Source organism: Aplidium turbinatum, chromosome 13 (genome assembly GCF_918807975.1).
Source record: "Aplidium turbinatum chromosome 13, kaAplTurb1.1, whole genome shotgun sequence".
NCBI classification, from domain to species: Eukaryota; Metazoa; Chordata; class Ascidiacea; order Aplousobranchia; family Polyclinidae; genus Aplidium; species Aplidium turbinatum.
This window is the reverse complement of record NC_137484.1, coordinates 4,983,898-5,008,161: the sequence shown is the minus strand read 5'-3', so window position 1 is coordinate 5,008,161 and position 24,264 is coordinate 4,983,898. Positions and strand designations below refer to the sequence as shown.

The 24,264-nt window shown below is 39.0% G+C and overlaps 1 protein-coding gene across 1 annotated transcript; it reads right to left on the bottom strand.

Moving 5' to 3' along the window:
- On the bottom strand, positions 1–8,708 carry LOC145782150 (GTP:AMP phosphotransferase AK3, mitochondrial-like). The gene is made up of 6 exons (XM_082593907.1): positions 8,592–8,708; positions 6,430–6,525; positions 5,694–5,816; positions 4,829–5,001; positions 3,963–4,081; positions 1–1,272 (listed from the first exon to the last, which is right to left on the bottom strand). The coding sequence occupies exons 1-6, from the start codon at positions 8,650–8,652 to the stop codon at positions 1,158–1,160; spliced, it is 687 nt and encodes a 228-aa protein (XP_082450033.1). The 5' UTR covers positions 8,653–8,708; the 3' UTR covers positions 1–1,157.
- Between the last annotated feature and the right edge of the window lie 15,556 nt (positions 8,709–24,264).

The following is a 24,264-nucleotide window of genomic DNA, read 5'->3' as shown; positions in this document are numbered from 1 at the left end:
ATCACAACGAAAAACAGGATATGCCAAACATAGCAGACATCTATAAAATAGTAGAAGCGACAAAACACGGACGTTATAACGTGCATGATACCAAAGCAGGACAATTAGTTTAAAATATGGCACGGTCGCAATATCTTAGCAGAATTTTTGAAAATTAAAAAAAAACAACGAAGAGAGAAAAAAGGCAAGAGACATTTTTTAACAATTCATAACTTATGAGGAAAAAAATAGTAATAATAAAACAATACAAAATAAACAATTGCTATGTTGATCGACCTTGGTGCGTTATCAAAAGTGCTGATGGTCTTGAGCGGAACACTCTTGATGATGCTGATGAATTTGAGGAGAACACTCTTGATGCTTTAGCTCATCATGAAGAGCAAGGTAGGAGGTTGGCAAAGAAAGTAGGTTGGCAAAGAAAACCCTTAAAAGGCGCTACATTGGCTTCAGTTTACTTCTACTACTTTCCAATCTAAAGTGGAAAAATAAATTGTTTTTTCGATGGAAACTCTGGAACATGAGAATAAATTTTCACATAGAACGTGTTTTCTATAACGACATTTGAATGGTAGTGTCAGCGAATATGGTACTGAAACGTGATTATTCGTTTTTAATTCATTTCATTTTAGCTTCACAGGGCACTTAAAGAGAGCTTCCAGCGTCAGCTCAAGACAAGAAGTAGTGCGTGGAAATAACAAGAGTAGCGGTAGCGCGTTACTTTTCATGGACTGGTAGTGAGAAGCAGGTGCGTGCTACCAGTCCATACCCGTTACTTTCGAGTAGTGGGTACCTACCACTGCAGCTACAGTACTCCCAAAGAGTTGAATGGCAAGAAAGAGGTATATTGCAACATTGAGAGTTATCTTGATACAGATAGGATTCGGTTGAGCAATATTCACATATTATGATTTGGCCATATAGACAAAGTTGCATAAAAACAAGAGCAGCTTGAAAGCAATTTTAAAACATAAATTTGAAGACAAATTAAAAACAGGTGAAAGTAGAACATTAAGTTGAACTAAAAAAAACTAATCAATAAAATTGATGTCACTACACCAGCTGAGAAAACCACCGACATTGCATTTACAGCAAAAGCTTTGGGTCTGTTACAAACGGACATTTGCCTTGCTTTAAGACAGTCAAGTGTTGGAAAAATCTTAAATTTTCACTCGTTTGGTGTCACTCGAGATAATGCTTTGAACAGATCTCTTTAATGAAGGCCAAATATCGTCTGTTTTGGTGCCGCTGTACGAATGCAATATATTCATCTTCCTGCACAATAATTCAAAAATTAGTATAAGACAAGCAGTGCAGGAGAACTACGCCTTTTTAAAATATAGGCTACACAATTGGATGCTTCCGCACAGACGATAAGTTAATGAAGCAAGCACACAACTAGCAATTCTAAAAGGATGTTCTCTAGAACAAGGGTCTCAAACACGCGGCCCACGAGGACTTTTGGTGCGGCTCGCGATGCATTTTTAAACTTTGAAACAATTACAGTACGGTTTATAAATTTTTCTATAAACTTAGAAAGGTAAAGTGCATTCTAATATTGCTTAAAAAATTTGAAAATGCGAATCAAACCTCACACGACTTTTTAGCACTGTTGTCGCGCCAGTTTATTGCTGCAAGAAACTCGCATTGTTACATCAAAACTTATTGTGTCGTTATCGCAATAGTAACCTTGGTATTTGCTGAAGTAAGTTTTTCAAGGGTTTAGTTTTTTCGCGCTTTTGAAAGTTGTTTTTACTTTTCACTCTTCAGGACCGTCGTTTCGTTTGCGTTCTTTTTACGTTCGTATAGTGTTTTTCCATTTCTTTTGTTTTTACTACCTTTTCTTGCAATTTAACGTTCTTGCTGTGTTCTTACCAACTTTTTTATTTTGTTTATTGACTTCCTCTTGTGTATAGGGGCCCTCGGATTAATTTACAAGTGTTCATTTGACCCTTAGAGCAATTTGAGTTTGAGACCCTTGTTCTAGAGAGAATTGACGGATGGTTTTAAGAGATTGCCGAGAACCAAAAAAGTCAAAACGAGAAAACATAAGGATGAAATGTTTAGTACGGTACCCATCTGCTGTAGGTTAATTTTTCAAGAGGGATGAAAAAATTTCGGGAAAATGAAATAATGAAAATGTTGGTAATATACCATCTGTCGTATAGATATCTGTTCTGGCTCGTGTTCTACTGAACCGCCTCTTGAACCATCTCGAGCAAGGCCTTCTCCCTGAAAGCCAGTGCGGATTTCGCCAGGGCTGAGGAACCGTAGATATTATGATCTTTGCGGCCAGACAGCTTCAAGAAAAATGTATGGAGCAACACCAAGACATCTACACTGTCTTTGTCGATTTGACAAAAGCTTTCGATACAGTGAGCAGGAAAGGATTGTGGAAGATCATGCACAAATACGGATGCCCAAACACATACATCTCCATTGTAAGACAATTTCATGATGGAATGATGGCCTACGTTGTTGATGACAATGAATTCTCTGAAGCCTTCCCAGTTACAAACGGCGTTAAACAGGGCTGTGTCCTGGCACCTACCTTATTTAGCATGATGCTTTTAACAGATGCTTTCAGAGATGAAGACTGCAATGGTATTTCAATTCGCTATCGTTGTGACGGAAAACTATTTAACCTGAGACGCTTTAAAGCAATCATCAAAGTTACCGAAACTGTCACTAAGGAACTTCTGTACGCGGATGACTGTGCCTGGAATGCCTGCTCCAAAAGCGAAATCCAACAACAAATGAATAAGTTCTCCTCTGCTTGCGATAATTTTGGACTAACAATCAGCACTAAAAAAACAGAGGCAATGTATCAACCAGCCCCTGGAAAATCATATAGCAAACCACTCATCACTGTAAACGACCAGAAACTACATGCATGTCAAAGTTTCAAGTATCTCGGTAGTACTCTTTCTAACACAGCCACCATTGACCTGGAAATCAACAACAGAATCGCCAAAGCATCTATCGTCTTCGGTAGATTAAGGTCTAACGTATGGGAGAGGCTGGGAATCAAGCTGCCCACAAAGCTAAAAGTTTACAAAGCTGTTATTCTTACGACCCTTCTGCATACATGTGAGGCCTCGACTCTTTATAGGAGACACGAAAGGCAGGTGAACCACTTCCACCTTTCCTGCCTCCGAAAGCTTCTCAAGATTCGATGGAAGGACAAAGTCCCAGACACAGAAGTTCTCAGTAAAGCGAACATGCGCAGCACTCTTGCCCTCATAAAAAAGGCACAAATCAGATGGGCTGGCCACGTCCACCGGATGCCGAACCATCGCATTCCTAAACAACTGCTCTACGGAGAACTGACTAACGGCAAACGTCATGTAGTGGTCAAAGAAAACGCTTTAAAGACACTTTAAAAGTTTCCATAAAAGAATTCGCCATCGACGTAGATTCGTGGGAAGACTTAGCCGCAGAAGGACCAACATGGCGCAGTCTTATTTCTAAAGGCGCAGAATCAGCTGAGAAACACCGCACGCTATCTGTTCAAAAGACGTCAAAAAACGACAACATCGCAAGTCCCGAGCCTCAAACAACCCTGGCCCCAGCCAACCATCCTTCCAATGTTCATCCTGCAGTAGAAGCTTCACCGCACAGATAGGCCTCATCAGCCATCTGCACACTCATGTAGCCTACACTGACTAAAGCCCACACTAAAGAAAAAAGCTTGATCTCAGTCTCATTGGCCATCTTCGAAAACGAAGGGCGAACGTCAGGTAACGAGAGAAAACTACAAAAGCTCAAGTAGAACAAAATAAAATTTTTAGTAGCAGTCAGACAACTTGAACGTGTTTATTTAAATGATAAATTAAATCATCCTTATATTTTGATTATTACTTGTTGAAAAGTCATAGTTTTAAAACCTGAAACATTTACCCAAGGAAAAGTAATCACTTTTGAATAACAATAATGGAAAATAATTAAATCGTCAAATTGGCAACCTGAAGAATTCCAGCATGGGCTCGGTTTCTCTCATGTACGTATCCAATCGCTTCATCACCGTCTCTGGTTTGTCGTCTTCCCGTTGAACCAGCTTTTCGCCGGTGACGTCATCGACTCCCTGCGTCACAAGGGTGTTGCCAATAAAACATATGAAATAATAACATGGCTTGACCATAACTCGGTTTTAAACATGTAGACCTGAATTTCATACAGTAGTAACCCCTTCAAGAAAGTTATTGTTATTTGAGCTCAAAGCTTTTTCTTGATAAAAACAGGAATTTTACTTGAAGCATCATCAGGAAAAAGAATCTTTAAGGAAAGGGTTCCATATTGATCTTTGGGGAATGAGAAGATAAGGTTCTTATTATACTAGGCCTTTAGCACTAACAAGAGTAGGGAGCCAGTTCCTTTCTCTCGGCCACCTTTTCCTTTAGCAACCATACCCACTCAATTTGTTACACCTTGGGTAGTGGTGAGCGGTGTTTTTGAACAACCAGCTTGAGCCGGGAGTCGAACCAGGTTCACAAAATTGGAAAGCCAACGCCTTATCCGCTGTGCCACCCCAGGGCGTCGACGTCACCTACTTCAATCTTTTAAGATTGAAGTAAAAATCCCAAATTGAAATTAATCTTGTAATTGCAAATCGCAAGCTGTACATCTCGAAAACATTATTTCTTGTCGATCCAGTGAGACACGATTTACCTTGAACAAATAAATATACAAAACTAAAATATTGGAGAATGAAAGAGACTTCAGCAGTGAGAGCAGTCATTCGGTGTATAGCGATGCGAATTAATTGAGAGCACATTTAAAAACAGAAAACTGATATGGTGCGTTGTAAGTTGCGCGACAGGTGTTATCATACTGGTTGCTTTGGAGGGTTGAAACTTTCGTTGTAGACACGGCCACTGGGTAAGTGAGTCCATCGTCCACTTAACCGTTGCTGGATGGTTGAGAATGGGACATCTAAGTTTAGAACGATGTCTAACCTTTCAGTTTGAACTACACGACAAGCTTGCAAAACATTTCTTGGAAAACCTGTCAAAGCAAAAGCATTTGTCATATGTTGACATTTACCATTTGATTGGAAAAGCAATGAATTTCTGCTTTCAATGAAGTTTAACTACATCAACTATTTATTAGCAATTAATAATTGATGTACTTCAGCCAGTATTTAAATATATTAATTATTTAAATTAAGGAAAAAACAATGGTAAATTGAAAGGATTCTTTTAAATAAATAACACTTGGAAACTGGAAATTATATAACATTTGCTATCACTTTAGAATTATGCTTCGACTGCTTCGTACAACCACTTCATATAACCTTGAAAATGTTTTCTTCTGCAACTGTTCTAATAAAGTCACAGCCACATCAATCTGCCTTTATTCTAGTGACAGTTACTTCTCTGTAGCCACCTAGCACATATGCATAGTTTGGCTTTGAAAGTTCTAAAATAGTGTCATTCAATGTTAGTTTTGTGAAATGTACATTAAATGTGAACATGGCTATGATGGTTCACTTACAAAACTCCATGCTGTGTGCAATCCAATTTCTCAAATATGCATTTGCGACTATAAGATAAATTGTTCATTTAGATTTTAGAAGATTCAAATGCATTTCAAGTGAAACTATAGTGCAATAGGCTATTATTTATTGTATTATTTATTATATATTCGCAAATTGCAATATTATTTATTGTAGCTATTTATTTTATAATATATTATACCGTCTAAAAGCCAATTTGTTGAAAGCGAAGTTTTCTCAATGTTTGACATAACAAGATCCACAATCAGATTATCTGGCACAAGTTTTCCAGATGAAATGTATGCATTTGCTTCAATTCCATAAGCTGCAAAAATATATTAACTTATGCAATTGATTGAGTTTCGCTTTTAGCAGCATAGTCGTTGCTTACTTCACAATGTAGATATTAACGACCTATTTCAGCGGTCAGCTTGACGCTGCGAGTTTGCTGTGGTAATATCAAATTGCACTAGCTTTTGAAACACAGTTCCCTAGTCATGTGCTATAACGAATAGTGTTGAAGTCAGTGAGTCGTTTTATGCAGCTCTTTTATTTGGCTTGAGGATGCTGACTTAAATGCTATTCTGCAGTTGTTAAAGTGTGTCAAAGCAACCTCAAACAATAAATCAAAACAAAAATATTTTTTCATTATGATTTGTATCGTCCTAGTGTGATCCTAAATTTCCTCAAACCATCTTGAAATAAATAGGAATTTTATATATATAACCTGTAAAAATAACATGTTTTGATCCAACAACTGGTTGAATCCTATCATTATTTATTTCATCATTTAGTAATTTCTGGAAGTACGGCACTGTCGCATAAAAGATAGAAACTTTACACAATCGTGCATCATACGTGAATGAATGATTAAAAACACCAATGAATTGTTTTATTCAATGTTGCAAACTGACAAGACGATCCCATTGGTTGCTGACCTGTATTATCATCTATTTCTGCTCGTAAAATATCACCACTGGAGATGTGCTTGAGATCAAAACTTTGAACAATTCGAGCAGATATTGTACCTTTACCTGCAATATTACATATATGAAAACTATATAACTATATAAACGCCTTAAGTTTTACATACATCCCTTGCAGTTGTAAAATACATTTATTGTAAAATTAGCAAAAATAAGGTTGTTAACAATATGTGTGATTTATGCATCACTGGTTCAGTCACAGACATAGGCGCCGAGTTTTCAAAATAGCTGGGCGGGCGAACACATATTGTCACGTCATCAAGGTTATTTTGTGCGTTTTTCAAAAGGGCGATTTTGCTAGGTTGTTGGGCTAGCCTAGTTTTACATTTAAGTCTATGTCTCCTCTAACACGATTTGGAAACAAGTAACAAATATAATTGGTACGCAACAATGTCTGGTCCTGGTAATTCAGTTCCGCATATTTTTCGTGATTGATATGTGCGCGTTGCGGGCGAAAACTGCAATACTGTACTAGTTCCATAATTACATTACTATTGTTGATACAACACGATTCACACACACAATACATCGGTGGGTTCATACGATAAGTCGCTCCTAGCGGGCGCACAGATAAGATACAAGATGCTGTAATCATGTTGTAATGCAACGCAGAAGCGATTTGACGGCAATTCAGCTCCCGAGAAGCCATCTAGCGATAAACTGCGCTATTGAACCGAGCTTACATTGAATCTACAATTAGAACAGTTATATAACGAAGGAGCTGAATTGCAACTAATGACAACCAACGATTTCATCCGGCCAAACCAACAGGTGTGCACAGTTTAATATCAGTGACAAAACTGTGATAATTGAGACGACAAAATAGAGCATTTTGGCAGCATAGTTAATTGATAAAGTCGTTTGAGAGAAAATTATTCCTTTAAAGAACAATGCTACAGTTTTTACACCGATTTAACATCTGGCGATGTTAAAACGATGTAAAAGCAGTGGAAATTGCGGTCAGACTTTTGCCATGAATGAAGTTCCTCGCAGGTTTGCGCAATTTACTTGATTTATAGCACTGGGCTACGAGTGGCAGAGTGGAGACAAACGGCGCGGCTGGACACTTTTGCTCGTTTAACGGCGAATCAACGTTGTTTAAGGTTGCATGAATGTAGCAATGGCAATAATTGACGAAAACTAATTGCTTACGGTAATTAGTAGGTCTAGTAGGGCCTATCATATGGTGACAAAACCCTGCGAATAAGGTAAGTAGGCTAGTATCAGAAGGTGGCAGATGGTTACAAAAATTTTGGGACTTAAAATTGCATTAAATTTTTTTTTAATTCCTGAAATGTCCAGCGGGCGCGGCTCGCCCGCCCGGGACTCGGCGCCGGTAGTCACAGATATACATTGTCCACAATGCTCAAGATGTGACGATAAAAAATTCAATTTTATGTCACACCTACAATTTTTCAAAATCTCTTGGTTCCTTACATATCATATATCGTAAGTTACTTATTAATATTTGTTCTCTACAGTTATTAGTATCAAATTGCCCTGTTTTTGTATGCTTCACATAAAAATTGTTGCAATTCGGTGGTGGTATCCACGTTTTTCCTCGTTATTTCAAGAAAACTTTCGCAAGTGCTGTAGCCTATTATAGCACACAATCACTAATTATTGGTGGTTGGTCAATTCTTGGTCGTTGCTCGTTGGTTTGAATCTTCATCCTCGGCTTACTCAGTCTGAGAATGCAGATTCAAACCAACAGTAGTTGTTTTTCAATCTCAGTGGCGAACTCTTTTTATTCAATGAAGTAGTGTGCCTGCCTCTGCACACTAGTGTGTATGAATGTGTAGTTAGATTTACTGTGATGGGGTGGTGGCTGACTAGATGACTGCTTATGGTCTTTCGCTACCATCCTGATTGCGCCATAATCTAACCAACAGTTGTACAATGCATTGTTTTGACAATTACATTTTACTCTGATTATTTGTTAATATATGGCGCTGTTAAAACAAAATAAATTGACTTGACTTACAAAATGTACAAAGTAGTGGAACATTGGATTTGTAATGGGGTTAGTGCATTCACAGCCAATTAGGCATTCAGAGCTGTGAAGCTATAATAGTCACTGTGGCCATTGTCTTAAAATAAAATCTCTAACCTACCTGATCCTGGTGGACCCATGATCATTGCATGGATTGCTTTCCTCAAACATGTGAATCGCATTTTGAAAGTGAGGATTTAGAGAGTTAACTACACCCCCGTTTGAAAGTTACCATAAGCAGTTCATTTCTGTCAAAAGAGATTAACTTTTAAGTAAATGTGATTGATATTATCATTGTCTGTTCATACAAAATGTTATGCCAAAGTTGACAATTTCAATGTGGGCTAGCCTATTCTAGACACTGGACGGTGCAGCTGTAAATGTCATCTTCATTTTAATGCCATACCGTATTCCACTTCAAGTATTTGCCTTAAATCGTCATATGACACACAACCAATTATTGTATACTTTGTATTCTTTTCATGTTTGTGTTTGTGACAAATAAATGAACTGACTGACTGACTGACTAAAGTTAATGGCTTATACCACTTAAGTATTTCCCCTAAGCACGATTATCATTTTTAATAATTAATTCATTATTAGGCATGCCGCATGAATGATATGAGGTATACCGACATATGACAGCCACTGGCTCCTTTTTTTGGTAACGCCTAGAACATCACACAACTAAGGCGAAAGAGAAAATTGAATTGAGTCCTATCTTTGTCATGAGTTACCAAGGAGGGTGGAAATTGTATACCAAGGAGAGGGACTTGTATACCTGGGACTGGTATATAAGTCCCCCCCACCCCTTGGTAACTCACGACAAAGACAGGACTCAATGCGTATGTTGAAGCGCGGAAACGTTTTATCGTTTTATTTTTCTCTTGTAAGCTTAGTTTAAATGGCAAAATCGTCATTTCCGTAGAGTGGCAATTGACTTGTAGACCGTATGGTCGTTTCGTTGTCTCCCTGTCGGTATGGGAACTTGTGTAACTTTGCATTGTGTATATTAATTGCATATTTCAAACATGTACAACCTATGTTCCTGTTACTGACAAACAAAACATTGATTGATTGAATTCAATTTTCTCTTTCGCCTTAGTTGTGTGATGTTCTAGGTTTTTCCCCTTTTTTAGTTAATTTTGTCTCCTATGAATGGGGAATTACCTAGGTAGCCACTTTAACAAGTCGAAATTCTGCCACTGAAATTGATTAGAATGCAACCGCCAACCAATCAGAACATGTTATAAGAGGCTACCGTCCAATTGTGATCCTTCTCGCACTCATCCAGAGAGTTAATGCTTGTTTTGAACTTTATTTGGTAATTACAGAAGAAAAAGAGAAATAGCAGTAGTAGGAATCGAACCCGCGTCAATGAAATGACTACTTTCTAGCCCTAACCCCTAAGCCAACCAGCTGACAAAAAATCCATCACTTAATTTGCTTTCTATCATCTTCTTTTCGCCATTTTTTACGTCACTTAAACCGTAGCTTGTGATTGGTTGGCGGTTTCATTCTAATCAATTTCAGTGGCAGAATTTCGACTTGTTAAAGTGGCTACCAATTACCTAGATAAAACGCTTCAGAGTTTCCACTGAAAATACAACTAATGTACATTTCGGTTGTCACTGTTTAGCTTGTAGCGCCAGAGAGCTCTGTCGTCTCTGACGTCACACGTACACGTCACTAGAATTTTCCAGAAGACTCCGCCTTGAGCGCATAACTGCACGTCTCGGGAATTCAATTCAGCAATCGGGAATTCAACTTCTGTAATCAACGTCACTATGCCGAATTCCTACCTTGGTTCATCGTTATGTAGAATTGCAGTCGTGTTGCGTTGTGTGATCATATGTAAAACTCGCAATCTCACACTAGTACCTTCTTAAAGAAGTTAAGCTCATGATTTTAAATCAATCAATCGTTTGTTAAGTTCTTGCAATATGTAAAATCAGTTCTTGCTATAAAATCAATCAGTCGTTTTGCTATGTGAAAATCAATCAGTCGTTTTGCTATGTGAAAGTCAATCAGTTTTTTTGCTATGTGAAATTTAGTCTTTTGTAGAGTTCTACAACATGTAAGAATCAGAGTGTGTTAAGTTTTTGCTATGTGAAAATCAATAGTTTGTTGAGTTTTTGTTCAATATGAAAAGTCGGTTCTTTCAATATGGAAATCAGTTGAATGCAATATCAAAAGTCAGAACTTAAAACCGGTATCAAGAAATCAGTCTTGGTAATTCTAAAGCAATATATCAGTTTTGTTGTTGCTACCGTTTTCTATTTTTGGCACTGCCAGGATGACGTTTGGATCAGTTTATTGTTAATGTAGCAGCGACGACATTTCGTATCCAGTTGTTGGTGGTGGAGCTTTAATATTCCGGTGTTTTCCTTTACTTTCTGTGTTGCTGGATCGAAGATTAAAAACTATAAACAATTACGTTGTGAGCAAGCATTGATCTTCTGAGCTGAGTTAGTAAACAATAGCAGCGTAATCGACCTCGTGTCCTATCATTCCTTGCCGACTTTGCCCAGGAATGTTGCCATCCCACTGATGGCTGTGTATGGGTGGATATGCTGAAAGCAGCGTCCGCTACAAGCTAAAAAGCTTTTGATTCCAGAAAAAATGATTTACATACGGTATAGGAATTCTTCATGAAGAAAAACAGTTGAATTCGCCACCCAAAAAAGAAATGATCACTAGAATCTTAGTAAAAGCATCGATGTCAGAAGTCCGTCCCTTTAGCTCATTGGTAAAGCACCCGACTCAAGATCAACAGGGGCTGGTTTAGCTCTCGCGGTGTGCGTTTCAGCAACCCATTTTAGGATTGCTTTCCATTCAACGGCACCTAGTGAATGGTATAGCTCACACACCACAACACTTCGACAACAAGTGGAAACTTGATTCTGCTAATCTTAATAACCCGCGGTGCTGCATCAATCAAAAGCTTCTGCATAGGAAAAGTATGCTACGCAAAACTACCCAAAATAAACTATCAAAGGCTTTGTCGATCCCAGGATAATGATTCAAAATCAAACCAACTACCATAGGCTTCTTCAAGACCAGAATTGGAACAATTAGGCTACAAAACTTTGTTGGTGCCAAATTTGTGTGTTTACTTTGACGTTCTCTAGCCTGCATAAGCTACTCGCGTCAGCAATATAAAATATAATTGAACTGAATTTTTCAATTCGGAAGACCACAACACCAGAATCTTTGATTTCATCACAATTACATCGTTTTGAACTTTTTAAATAACATTAAAATTGCAATTATCTCTAAATGTAGGCCTACAGATGGCTACAAAATTAAATGTTTTAACCGTAGGCCTACCTGTTACTGGCGTAGACCCTATGGTCTCGCTCTCTGCTAATTCCGCAATTTCACATAGAAGCAGTGACGCTAGAAACCTGAGATTTCTTGACTTTTACTTTTTTTTCTTGCCCCAACTTTTAATCCCGATTATGTTGGTATCGGATAATTGTGAAGTTCACAATAAACCTTTTGTCACAGCCAGTTTTGATTGATTGATTGATTGATTGAATCTTTATCCTCGGACTGGGAAAGCTTCTTGCAGAGCTTAATCCTGGCAGTTTTGCATACTTGTAGAGGCTTTGAATCACTGACGCAGGCCCGGTCACCGAGATCGACGGAGTGAAGTTTCCGATTGTTGAAGTCTTGTTGCCGGGGAATTATTCCATCCATTAGATGCCGCTGAATGGAGAGCAGTCCTTAACGTGCGTTGCTCAAGCGCACACCTCGAGAGTCGAACCAGCGCCGCTTGATCTTGAAGCTTTTTTCTTTCCAGAAGTGACGCGCTAACGAACTGAGCTATCAATTGAGTTATGAAATGCAAGAAATTTGCTGATATTCATTAGCTTGATTGACAATTTACTATTAGCGTGCGGTTTCATTTTGTGTTTGTCGGCGGCGTTAAAATTCCATTTTGTACCCAGGCAGCAAAATCCGTCATTTTTACATTGATTCAATGTTGATTTTGCTGTCTGGGTAGGGAATCGCGATCTGACCCGATATGAGTCATTCTTTGTTGGCAGACAATAATTAGGAAGGTAGCTTAAATTGTTATTTGCGCAAATTGCTTTGTAGTGCAAAAAGTGCACGGAATACTGTTTGCACAGAAATGGAAAAAAAATTGATGAAATTCTGTGTTCAACGCAAGAAAACTTTCAAAATAAAATGTAAACTGAGAAATTTGACCAAGAAATGGCGAAAATAGGTCAAAAACCGAGTCTTTATCACCTTTTCTACCTAAAATACACAATCACAAATATATTTTGTGAAATAAATTGATTGAAGTGATAGATAAGGCTTTTGACCAACGGCATACTTTTTACCGTTGTTATTTGATATAGCCTAAGCCGACGGAGTAATTAGCAATAAGAGAGACGTAGACCTGGTGGTCTCGGCCAGTAACTCTAGCCGCCAAAAGGAAGCAGTAACAGATACGGTTAACAAACGGCTCAAAAACTTACTGGTCGGCTATCATGCATTTAACTTAGCATATGTAGCTAGGCCTAATTGTATTTTGAACCACATTTTTTTGAAATTATAATTAACCTACACAACCAGAGGCGTAGCCACCACCCTCTGTACCCCTCAAGGAATGAGGGCCCATCCGCAGAAGTTTTTGGAAGACTATCGAAATACAGGATATAATTATGTGCAGTGATGTACGCGCATACAAAAAATATTGACGCCGTCAGCGTAAACGCAAACGTTTGAAAAACCATACACCGTATGCGTCAACGCAACTTGTAAAAAGTTGACGGCGTCAGCGCATACACTAGCGTAAACTCATTTTGTTTGCTATAGGTGCCAAACATTCATACGGTATAAACCACTCGAAACAAACCAGTTTTATTTTAAATTTCCACAAAGAAACACAAGCATCTGAAAGTGTTCATCTGACATTTTGCTGCGTTTTGGCTTCACTATGTCTTTGCCCAGTGAAAACATTCTTTCAATTGCAGCGCTGGAAGGTATTGGCGTGTTGTAGCGAAAACAAGACATTAAAAAGTATGCGTTGACACTATGCGCTAAAAAACCGCGAAAACTTTACGGCGTAGCCTCAAGCGACAACTATCCAAAAAAAATGTGGCCGCAAGCGTTAGCTTAAACAAAAAGTCTACGCCTCAAATCTACGGCGTAGAATTTGCGGCGTAGGCCTATACGACATACGTACATCTCTGATTACGTGGTCACAAATGTACGCGAAATAGCAGAGCTCGTGAAGTGGTACAAGTTGTTAGGATTTCTGTACAACGCTAGCAGCCTGAAGAAGTGTTTCAGCGAAAATGGTTGGGTTGGTTTTGGTTTTTAATCTTTATCCTCGGACTAACAAAACCTTGATATGTCATTCCTGGTAGTTACGCATAGCCTATAACTTACTTGTAGAGGCTTTTGACGCAGGGCCGGTTACTGAGATTGACAAAGTGAAGTTTTCCGATTGTTGAAGTGTTATTGCCGGGGAATTATTCCATTCACTAGCTGCCGCTGATTGGAGAGCAGTCCTAAAATGCGTTGCTCAAGCGCACATCCTGAGAGTGGAACTTGCGCCGTATGGTCTTAAGCTGGGCGCGTAACCACTGAGCTAACACGGCAGACAATGGAACTGGACAATCACTGCAAAAATATTAAAAGAAAAATGGGAGACATTGATGCCAACAAACTAATTATGGAATTGAATCGTTCTATTTAATGTCATTGAGAAAGAGAATGGGGAATGGCTTCTTCATTCCCTTCTTCTTCATTCACTCCTGGGCAATGGCCGTCTTCCTCCTCCTGTGAATGTGGTGCCGAGGAACAGACCGCAGACCACATCATCAATGACTGTACCATCTTCAAGCTACCTAACGGAGTGGAAGGTCTGCGCGTCATGGATGATGAAACTAAAGACTGGCTGCTCTCTAGCAGCCTTCCAGTGTAGTCCGGGAACATCGTGAATCTGGGGTGGTAAAAGGATAGACCCTCGGCCCCAGAAGCTCAAACGACGACAACGAGAAAGAGAGAGGACTTGTCACGGCAAGCAATTTTTAACGTAGGCCTACAAGAACAGCCTTCAGGAGATATATCCGAATTTGTTTGTTTTTCATATCTTTATCCTGCTTTGCGGAAAGCGGACTTGAGCGCTATGCATCGGTGTACGCCTTGCGACGTACACCTGACCCACGCTGCAGCCGACGGCAGGGCCGGATTAAGGTTTTGATGGACCTGGGGCTATATGGTAATCTGAGGCCTATATTTCATTCCCCTCATTGTACCAATCACAATTAAAATGAAAGAACAGGAAATATACTCGAAGTACAGTATTTACTTATTAAACACATTTAACTGACATGTTTTCTGGATTTAGCCTACTGTAAACAAAGCAAAGCTGTTAATAACATCATCGGTGTCTATTTTTTTTCCAAAATCTCGTTTTCAATGCAGAGTAGAGCTGAGAAATGCAACCTTTTCTGGCCCATGGATGAACGCAGTTGATTCTTTACTCTTTTAAGCACTGAAAATGAGCGCTCAACTCAACAATTATAAATCTTCAGACAAGGATGGGCTACATTCTTAGTGCAACAGATACGTTAGGAAATACATACATAAATTCATTTTCATTAATAAATCTAAACATTTGAGTTTCTTTCCCGCATTCGCTGTTAAAATGGTGTTGTTTTAGCAGTGCAGAAAAATGAATCACCTCTTCAGGCAGTGATTCTTCTAGAATCTAGATCATCTGGATTTGTGAAGCAATGTTTTAGCACTCTCTTCAATTTTACAGTTAGACATAGTGTGTAATTCCGCCAGAAACAAAAATCTTCTTTGAAGACGATCGTATGGTACAATTCGGGATTTCAAACACAAAATAATTTGGTCAATGATTGGCAAATATGAGTCTACTTTGAATCTGCTCGATGGACCAAGTAGCCTAAATTGTCTTCAGATCCACCTTCGCTATCCAAGCATACTTTTCTTCTCTTGTTTCTTGAGATTTCTTCAATCAATATAATGATGACAGCCACTTAATATTCTAGCCTTTTCTTCGATTCTTGAAACTGGGATCTTAATGTTTGAACAAAGTCATGTAGACCCTGAAGCAAATTTGTTGCCTTATTGAATGTAATTTTGCTATCCTGCAACGCCCGACTAGTTTTATGAAACCGTTCCATTATGCAACACCATAACTCAATTAAAATAACGGTTTCAAGCTTTTCCATTGACAAGATAAACCCCTTGGCTGTTTCTTTAGTCTGTGATTGTTCGTCATTGTCATTACACATTGCTTTAAAGACTTGAAGAACAGCTTGATAACCTTTTCTTAACGCATGTATAGCGTCATATCGTGCCTCCCACCGTGTATCAGACAAAGGCTTAATTGTTGACAAATGAAGTGGTTTCAGTAGGTCTCGCGCCCCTTGGAAATTAGCTGACGCCTCCCTGGGGAGGCGTGCCCCATGGTTAAGAACCACTGGTTTGCACAGTTAGCATTCGTCCTATGATTTTAGTCTTCTATTCTATCGATCCTGATTATAAGCATGTCAGTTGCTCTTAAAAAGTTGTTATCGGTGGGCCTATTCTTTTGGTGGGCCTGGGGCTGCAGCCCCATCAGCCCCCGCCTTAATCCGGCCCTGGCCGACGGCAATGTCTGTTTCCGGTTGTCTACTCTACTTATGACTTAAATTTGGTACTACCCATTACTCGAATCGATCACTGGGTAGAGGCAATTATCGTAAAATTTCTTGCCCAGAGAAACAACAGCAAGTGCGGGTGGCTGGAGTCGAACATGCAGGCTCTCGACTGCGAGCCCAACGCTTTAACCACTCAGCCACTGTTGCTCGACCATCTTTGCATTTGCATCAGAATTTTTCTGAGCGACCACACCAGTTACTGTCGCCAGTGCTGAAAGAACCTTCAGCAGAATGAAACTGATCAAGAATATCCTGCGCTCAACCATGACAGATGACAGGCTTTCTGCTCTTGCAATTACCATCGAAAACAAGATTGCCTGATTTCTGGATTATGACGCATTGATTAAACAATTTGCGCAGAACAAGGCTCGAAAGAAGCGCTTTGCGTCATTATGGAATACATGTAGCCTACAGTTGTACACACTGTCACTGTAGAGCTATGTATACACAGTGGTGGGCGCAGCTAACGTAAAAGTTAGCTTTTAACTAAGAAATCAACGGATTTTCAATAAATTTACTTTTGCTAACGAGTCCGCTAAAATTTCTAAATATTAGCGAAAGTGTTAATCCGCTAACCAAAACGTTAGCTTCGCTAATTAGCGGTTAGCGGAACTGTGCCCTTGTAGGGTTTTGCCTAACTTACTGTCGTAATTTGGTTATAAAATAAAAGGATAATTTAAAAGAATATTGAGACTCTAAGTCTCTAATTTAAAAGTATACTTTAGAAGGATAATTTAGGCTTCTGGCTGTCTAGTCTAGGGGTATGACTTCCTACAAAAGGCAAACGAATTAAATAGAATCATACATTTTATTGTTTATCAATATTACAAGTTTTAGTATTCGGGGAGTTGAGAAAATACCTAACTAATTTAATTTATTGAGACGGGTGTCGGGTGAGTGACATTCTCCCGGCGTGAATTTAACCTTCTCGTTCTAAAATTCAGTCCGTTCGTTTTGCTAGTCAAATTCCGAATGCCTGTCATTTTCAATTCCCCGCTTACTTCATAATATACCGGTAGAGCCTTTTCATCAATAACAGCTATCGTAAGAATCAAGGGAAAAGCTATACCGGTTTCATAGTTATGTCGCTTTAGAAATACAGATGTGTTGAGCTAGATTCTGTGTGAGTGGCGTTTGTTAACAGGAAGCTTGACTTATGTTCTATGAGAACGTTAGGTTTTGAATTTGCAGCATTGAAATCAGTGGCGTATCCTGGTTGGTTGAGCAAGGGAAGCAATGAAACTCGTGGGGGAATAGAGCGTGCCGAAGGTACGTGTTTTCTAGGGGGGTCCGGGGGCATGCTCCCCCGGAAAAGTTTTGCAAAATTACACTCAAATAATGAATTATACTGCTTTCTGGAAACACTTTTAGGGTAATTTTTGTATGAAATTTATTAGCAGATAAACAGCTATTAACTTATTAAAGGTAGCTCTTACACACGAACGGGCAAAGGGCAAAAAATGCGACTATAATTAGAGAACACCAAAAACTCAGCTACAAAGTCAAGTCTAGCTTAGACCTCACATATCATGTCTTATTCCAAAGTCTATCCAGCCAGGATAACAGTGTAAAGCCAACATTTGGCTCAAACTTTTGCTTACAAGGCCGATATTATAACCATAACAGTGCCCTAGATTTTCTCATTACATAGCTCACTGGCACAACATCCAACAGAGCAGAGTTGCCAGACTATGAAAAAGTCTTAAAGTCAAAATAATACAAAGAAAAGGCCAAAACAAAGAAAATATTAAACAAAAAAGGTCAAATGGATATATTTACCAGTTTCTATCAAAAATAATAAAATTTACATATATATTTTATAACTTGTAGTGGATTTTAATAAATTGTAGCAAAAATAATTCTGAAAGTAGCCCAAAAAATAGCAAGTTAGCCTATAAAAGTAGCGGATGAGTTTTGATCCGCCACATTACGAGTATTAAACAAGTATAGAACATGTATTGAACAATGTTGAATATGGTTTCATCTGGTAAGGTTACAATATTAGAGACATATTGATTATTATGCATTTTGAAGAGTTATTTGAAAAAAAAACTAATTTGCGGAATTTGGCTAATCTGGCAACCCCGCGACTGGAAGCAATTTTTAAATCGCTTCCAGCGATTAGTTAAAAGAAACCTAAATTGCGAAAACTTTGCGCTGCTTTTTTCCTTTCTTTCAAACTTGTTTCTTCTTATTGCAAAAACGAGAGCAACGGATGCAATACGAATCTTCGCTTCCGTTGGCTTCCAACTTTTTTAAAATTAAAACCGAGTTAAAATCATACGGGGGGCATGAGTTAAAAACCGTTCTAAATCGCATTTAGGTAAAGAAATTACGAAATCGTTTTACTGAAAAATATCAGCTTCTCTTTTTTCAATTTTGACAGGGGAAGCAATGCTTCCCTTGCTTCCATTGAGGATACGCCCCTGATTGAAATGCATTTTGCAATACTGATAATTTTCGGTTAAATGTTAAAATATAATTTTGTTAGTTAAAAACATGGTACATGTTACACACTTCCCTCCTTACGGCAAAATAACAGATAAATAATATTACAATAACTCGGTTATACATGATGCAATAATATATAGGTGTGTGGTTATAAGATATGTTTTTTACAAAGAAAATTGACAATTGTAGGCTAACAATTGCTAGGGGAAGACACATGACCCCCCTCCTTTCGTGGGATGAGGAGATTGGACGCACACATAAGTTAACAAGTAGTCGATAACGTGATTGCAGGGATAACAGTCGTTTATCATAAGAGATAAAGCGATGTCTTAAGTTCCCTGGAAGCCCTTTGGCTTGGTAGGCTACGATATAGGCTACAATAATTGCGGGACTGTAATAGGCTACAGTAGTTGCGGTTGCAGGGGTAACAGTCGGTTATCGTAAGAGATAAGGCGATGTCTTAGTTCCCTGGAAGCCCTTGGCTTAGTAGGCTACGATATAGGCTACAATAATTGCGGGACTGTAATAGGCTACAGTAGTTGCGGTTGCAGGGGTAACAGTCGGTTATCGTAAGAGATAAGGCGATGTCTTAGTTCCCTGGAAGCCCTTGGCTTAGTAGGCTACGATATAGGCTACAATAATTGCGGGACTGTAATAGGCTACAGTAGTTGCGGTTACAGGGGTAACAGTCGGTTATCATAAGAGATAAGGCGATGTCTTAGTTCCCTGGGAGCCCTTTGGCTTGGTATGATATACACAGATTGCACTTGCAAGATAAAATACACAAATATGGTAGGTTAGGCTATATAGGCAGGTGAGTGTCCTTGATTGTTCATGCCCCGCGTCCGGGGAGATAGGCTTGACACTCATAGAAGCAACCATAATAATAATAGAATAGCGGTGTGCTACGCGTGCGCGAAGGTTGTACTAGCTAGACAAAGATGGCGTTTGTGAGAGTAATGTCTTTGAGGACCAGTTATGCTATACAGTTCAAGCATGTTGAGTTCGAGACTATGACAAGCAGTGCTGATGAGCAGTTCAGTTTATGTCTGTTGACGGATGATGAGCAGTGAGCACGACATGAATGAGTGGTCAGCTTGTAAGGTCGCAAGCTGTAAAGCAGACGTCTTGGGCAGCTGAATGCTGCGGCGATGTTGTTGAAGTAGAGTGCTTCTTGTGTGAAGAAGGTTTGAGTGCGTAACAATGCAACTACTGTGCACGGTAGTGCAGTTTTACGGCGGACATGGGATTGATCATGTTGAAAGTTAACGATGCAGCTTCGGTGCATGTAGGCGGCAATGAGGTCAGCCGAGTTGACGTCGTGTCCGTAGAGCTTCTTTAGTAAAGGCATGTCTGAATAGAGGCATCTCACGTGGAGGTAAGTTGATGAGGGCCACGGTGTGGTGGCGATGACGTTGATAGCTCTGTCGTGTCATCCGTCGTAGTGCTGTCAGTCTCTCAATGTCTCTTGAGGTCTCTCAATGTCTCTCGCATCTCGTCGTAGCAGCAACCATGTGGCGAGGTGGCGCATCTGCAAAATTCGATACAGAGTAGCATCCGCGAGATACATGTACTGTAATTATAATAATTAGTAATGTACTTATACCGTACTGTAATACGATAAAAAAGCATAAGAATGGTTAAAACGACTAAACGACATGATTTAATCATGGCAGCAAATGCCAGGTTCTGGAAGCTGTTCAAGTGTGAGAACAGGCAGGAAAAATCGGTAGACTGTATCTGTAAGTATGTACAATGTGATACAATAAAGGGGAGGCAATGTCAGTGAATGAGCGAAGTCGTTGAGAACGAATAGCTTAGTTAACGTAGGCTAGGTGAAATGATGAGCACCTAAAATTGTAATAAAATGCAGTGAAAAACAGGTGGTGATGCGATATCAGTGAATGAACAATGTCAATGAGACATGGCGTAGCTAAAAGTACGATATGTAAAAGCGGTAAATAATAACATAGGATAAATGGGAATACTACGTAACATGACAGTGTCATGGCGTAGGCTAAGCTTACGGCTAATAGAATTATGTAACAGGAAACAGTAATGGTTCAATAGAACATACCGAGATAAAATCGGTAGGCATAAAACGTCTAGCATGTTTTGTAATGGTTAATCAACGTTTGAACGACGTGGGATGAATGGTGCTGTTTAATCGATTTTAGAACGTGGCAGCGCTCCTGCCTTATCAAGAAACAAAAGAAATTACATGGCCAAATGCCAACCAAGCTTTTACACACAACGTTCCATATTCAGGGTAACTAACTGTGCATATACTGCAATTCCAAACAAAAGAAAACAGCGGCTAAAACATAGCTAAACAAAGTTTCTCAAATCATGTTAGCTCCTAATAATTATAAAAAAATGGGGGGAACGATAACAACCTTATGTGTCCAGGCGGCTTCGCATGATTTCCCCTATCCTTTGCCCCAGGGAGTTGCACGAACTGATAGCTTCAGCTGAGAACGTATAAGGGTACCAAAGTGTCTCCTAGCCGGAGTAAAAAGACGCACAAAAATTACGATGGTTGCTTGGGAGCGAAACCACAACGCTTTGCAGAGCGGTGCCTGCACGTCTGTATAAAATAAGATTGGGACGGGGTGTCCTGCAATCTGCGATGCCGAGTAAGGCAAAATAAAAGGAATATTAAAATGAGCTAAAAATTTAAGTTACATTTGACACTGTGAATTTTAAACAAAAAATTACATGGTTATGTTTCCCTGAAAAGGCAACTTGTTGGTAATTACTAATTAGTAAATCTAATTATTCTAATTTGAACGTCTAAAAATATTAAAAGTGGAAAATGGCGCTTCGGCATGTAGATAAAATTTTCGACATCGGCGGCTAAAGCGGTCTACCGCTGAACAATTCGCCTTATTACTTCCTATGATCGAACAACAAAAATCAGTTACGTTTGACAAGCAATAAATTGCCGGCGTTGCGCTTAAGAGTACAGTAGGCTACACAAAATTTATTGTCGAACTAACGTGTGAAATGTTATCAAGTAACATGTTTTTAAAAGGTATTTATGATAAAAATTGTAGCATAGGGTACTTACCAGATTTTTTTAAAGCTAGTTTGGAGAATATTTCTAAACTTACTTGTCTGAGTGTCACCAATGTGGTAGGCTAACATTTATATTACATATGTCAAATTAAAGGTTTAATAAGTTAGTTATATTAAGACTGTCTGACCACCTGATAAATATTCGGTCCAATTTGGCTACACTAAAAATTTTTTCACAAACTAAAAATTTTTTACTATCCCGGACGAGCCCCCAGTGTAGGGTTTTGCCTAACTTACTGTCGTAATTTGGTTATAAAATAAAAGGATAATTTAAAAGAATATTGAGACTCTAAGTCTCTAATTTAAAAGTATACTTTAGAAGGATAATTTAGGCTTCTGGCTGTCTAGTCTAGGGGTATGACTTCCTACAAAAGGCAAACGAATTAAATAGAATCATACATTTTATTGTTTATCAATATTACAAGTTTTAGTATTCGGGGAGTTGAGAAAATACCTAACTAATTTAATTTATTGAGACGGGTGTCGGGTGAGTGACATTCTCCCGGCGTGAATTTAACCTTCTCGTTCTAAAATTCAGTCCGTTCGTTTTGCTAGTCAAATTCCGAATGCCTGTCATTTTCAATTCCCCGCTTACTTCATAATATACCGGTAGAGCCTTTTCATCAATAACAGCTATCGTAAGAATCAAGGGAAAAGCTATACCGGTTTCATAGTTATGTCGCTTTAAAAATACAGATGTGTTGAGCTAGATTCTGTGTGAGTGGCGTTTGTTAACAGGAAGCTTGACTTATGTTCTATGAGAACGTTAGGTTTTGAATTTGCAGCATTGAAATGCATTTTGCAATACTGATAATTTTCGGTTAAATGTTAAAATATAATTTTGTTAGTTAAAAACATGGTACATGTTACACCCTCTACAGGCTTTACTGTATAGTGTAGTGCAGGGGTCACCAAATGGCAACCCGCGGGCCGCATGCGGCCCGCCACGCTGTATCGCTGCGGCCCGCGGAAGGTATCAGCGTACAAGTATAACCAAAAATACTTTTCTTGAGGAGTCAATGAGCATGAAGATAAAAAATACTTTCCGGGAAGCATATTTTCGCTTTGCATACGATTCCACCGACCGACCATTCAGATTGTAGTTCTAGGCGGGGGTCGCTTAAAGTTATTCCAATGCGATGTCCAGCCACACTGTACCAGTGGTTGATTAAAACGTCTGTTTTCGAATTCCGAAATTGTCTGTGAGCATAGGGTTGCTTATTTTAAGTTTGTAAGTGTCATGTAAACACTAGTGTGCGTTTCACCGTTATTGTGTTTCACGAGCAGTGTTCTCGTTAAGCAAGTTTTTGTTAGCAAAATAGGCCGGTGTGCCAACTCAATTTATAATAAATTGGCAAAATATTTTATATAAATTTAAACACATTTTCTGGTTGTATCAAGAAAATGCAATATCTTTTGGCAGGTGTTGGTTGTATTGTATTACTTCTGGTTGTATTTTCATAAGACAACTTCTGGTTGTATTATGAAAACATTTAGTTTGGTAGCCTACTGCAAAATGTTGTTAATCAACAATTCTTGTCATGCTGATAAGCACCGCAAGTGACAGTTGTCTAATAATCAAGAAATACGGTTTTATAGACTCTCACAAAAAGATGAAAAACCAACTCATTGCTTTTTTAGAGGGAACACCGTTCATGAGTTACGATAGAAACGTTTTTTCGGTGATTTCTACAAGCGTTTGTTTCATGGTGCCTAGTTTCTTTCTCCCTGTTATTGAAGCCTATTTTTCGCTGATATGTTAGCAGGTCACTGTTGTTGCCTGTATTGCGATGTGTCAAACATTTCTTTGGTTACTGAAACTGTTAATTGCAAGGTATCTTTTGTGAAGCGACGTGACAACATCACTCTTGCTTGGCGATAAATATTCTAATGAAACCGTTCGCCTCGCTACAAGTGCGCAAAACAAGTGGCCTCGTTTATTAGACATTGTTAAAGAAGTCAAAAGTGTTGTTAAGGGAGCTTGGTCTGGCAGTAGCGTTGTTTGACTAATTTTGTTACTGCGGTATTCTAAGATAAATAGTAACAACATGTAACGCTAAATACTGGGTACGAAATGCGTTCATTTCTAGCATAAGAGTCAACCTACCTAAAATTTTATTAGTGCGGCCCGCCACAGCTCTCCTAAGTGCCAAAGTGGCCCGCATGCAAAAAAGGTTGGTGACCCCTGGACTGTAGTGTATATACATAATATGAACCCTGCATGTTGTGTAAAATAAATACCACATTCCAGTTTCTGCGTTGTAAGGGGCCCCCAGACTTATGTTCGGAGGAGGCCACATTCTTTGTTGCTACGGCCCTATACACAACACCAAAAAGTTTCAATTACAACTGCATGAAAATGCGTAATTAGTTACATATAATTACAATAACAATTGGAATTTGTCCGCCCCGTTGGCTCAGTGGTTACGCGCTCGTCTCAAGATCAATCAGCGCTGGGTCAGCTGACTGGGTGTGCGCTTGAGCAACAAATTTCAAGGACTGCTCTCCATTTAGCGGCACCAAGTGGATGGAATAATTCTCCGGCAACAACGCTTCAACAATCGGAAAACT

Excerpts from the sequence above, each read along its gene's own strand:
- LOC145782150 (XM_082593907.1), bottom strand. The coding sequence starts at position 8,652 with ATGCGATTCACATGTTTGAGGAAAGCAATCCATGCAATGATCATGGGT. Across the intron at positions 5,817-6,429 it reads AGAAATAGATGATAATACAG|CTTATGGAATTGAAGCAAAT; the intron begins GTCAGCAACCAA and ends ATATTTTTGCAG. Across the intron at positions 1,273-3,962 it reads CCCATGCTGGAATTCTTCAG|GAAGATGAATATATTGCATT; the intron begins GTTGCCAATTTG and ends ATTATTGTGCAG.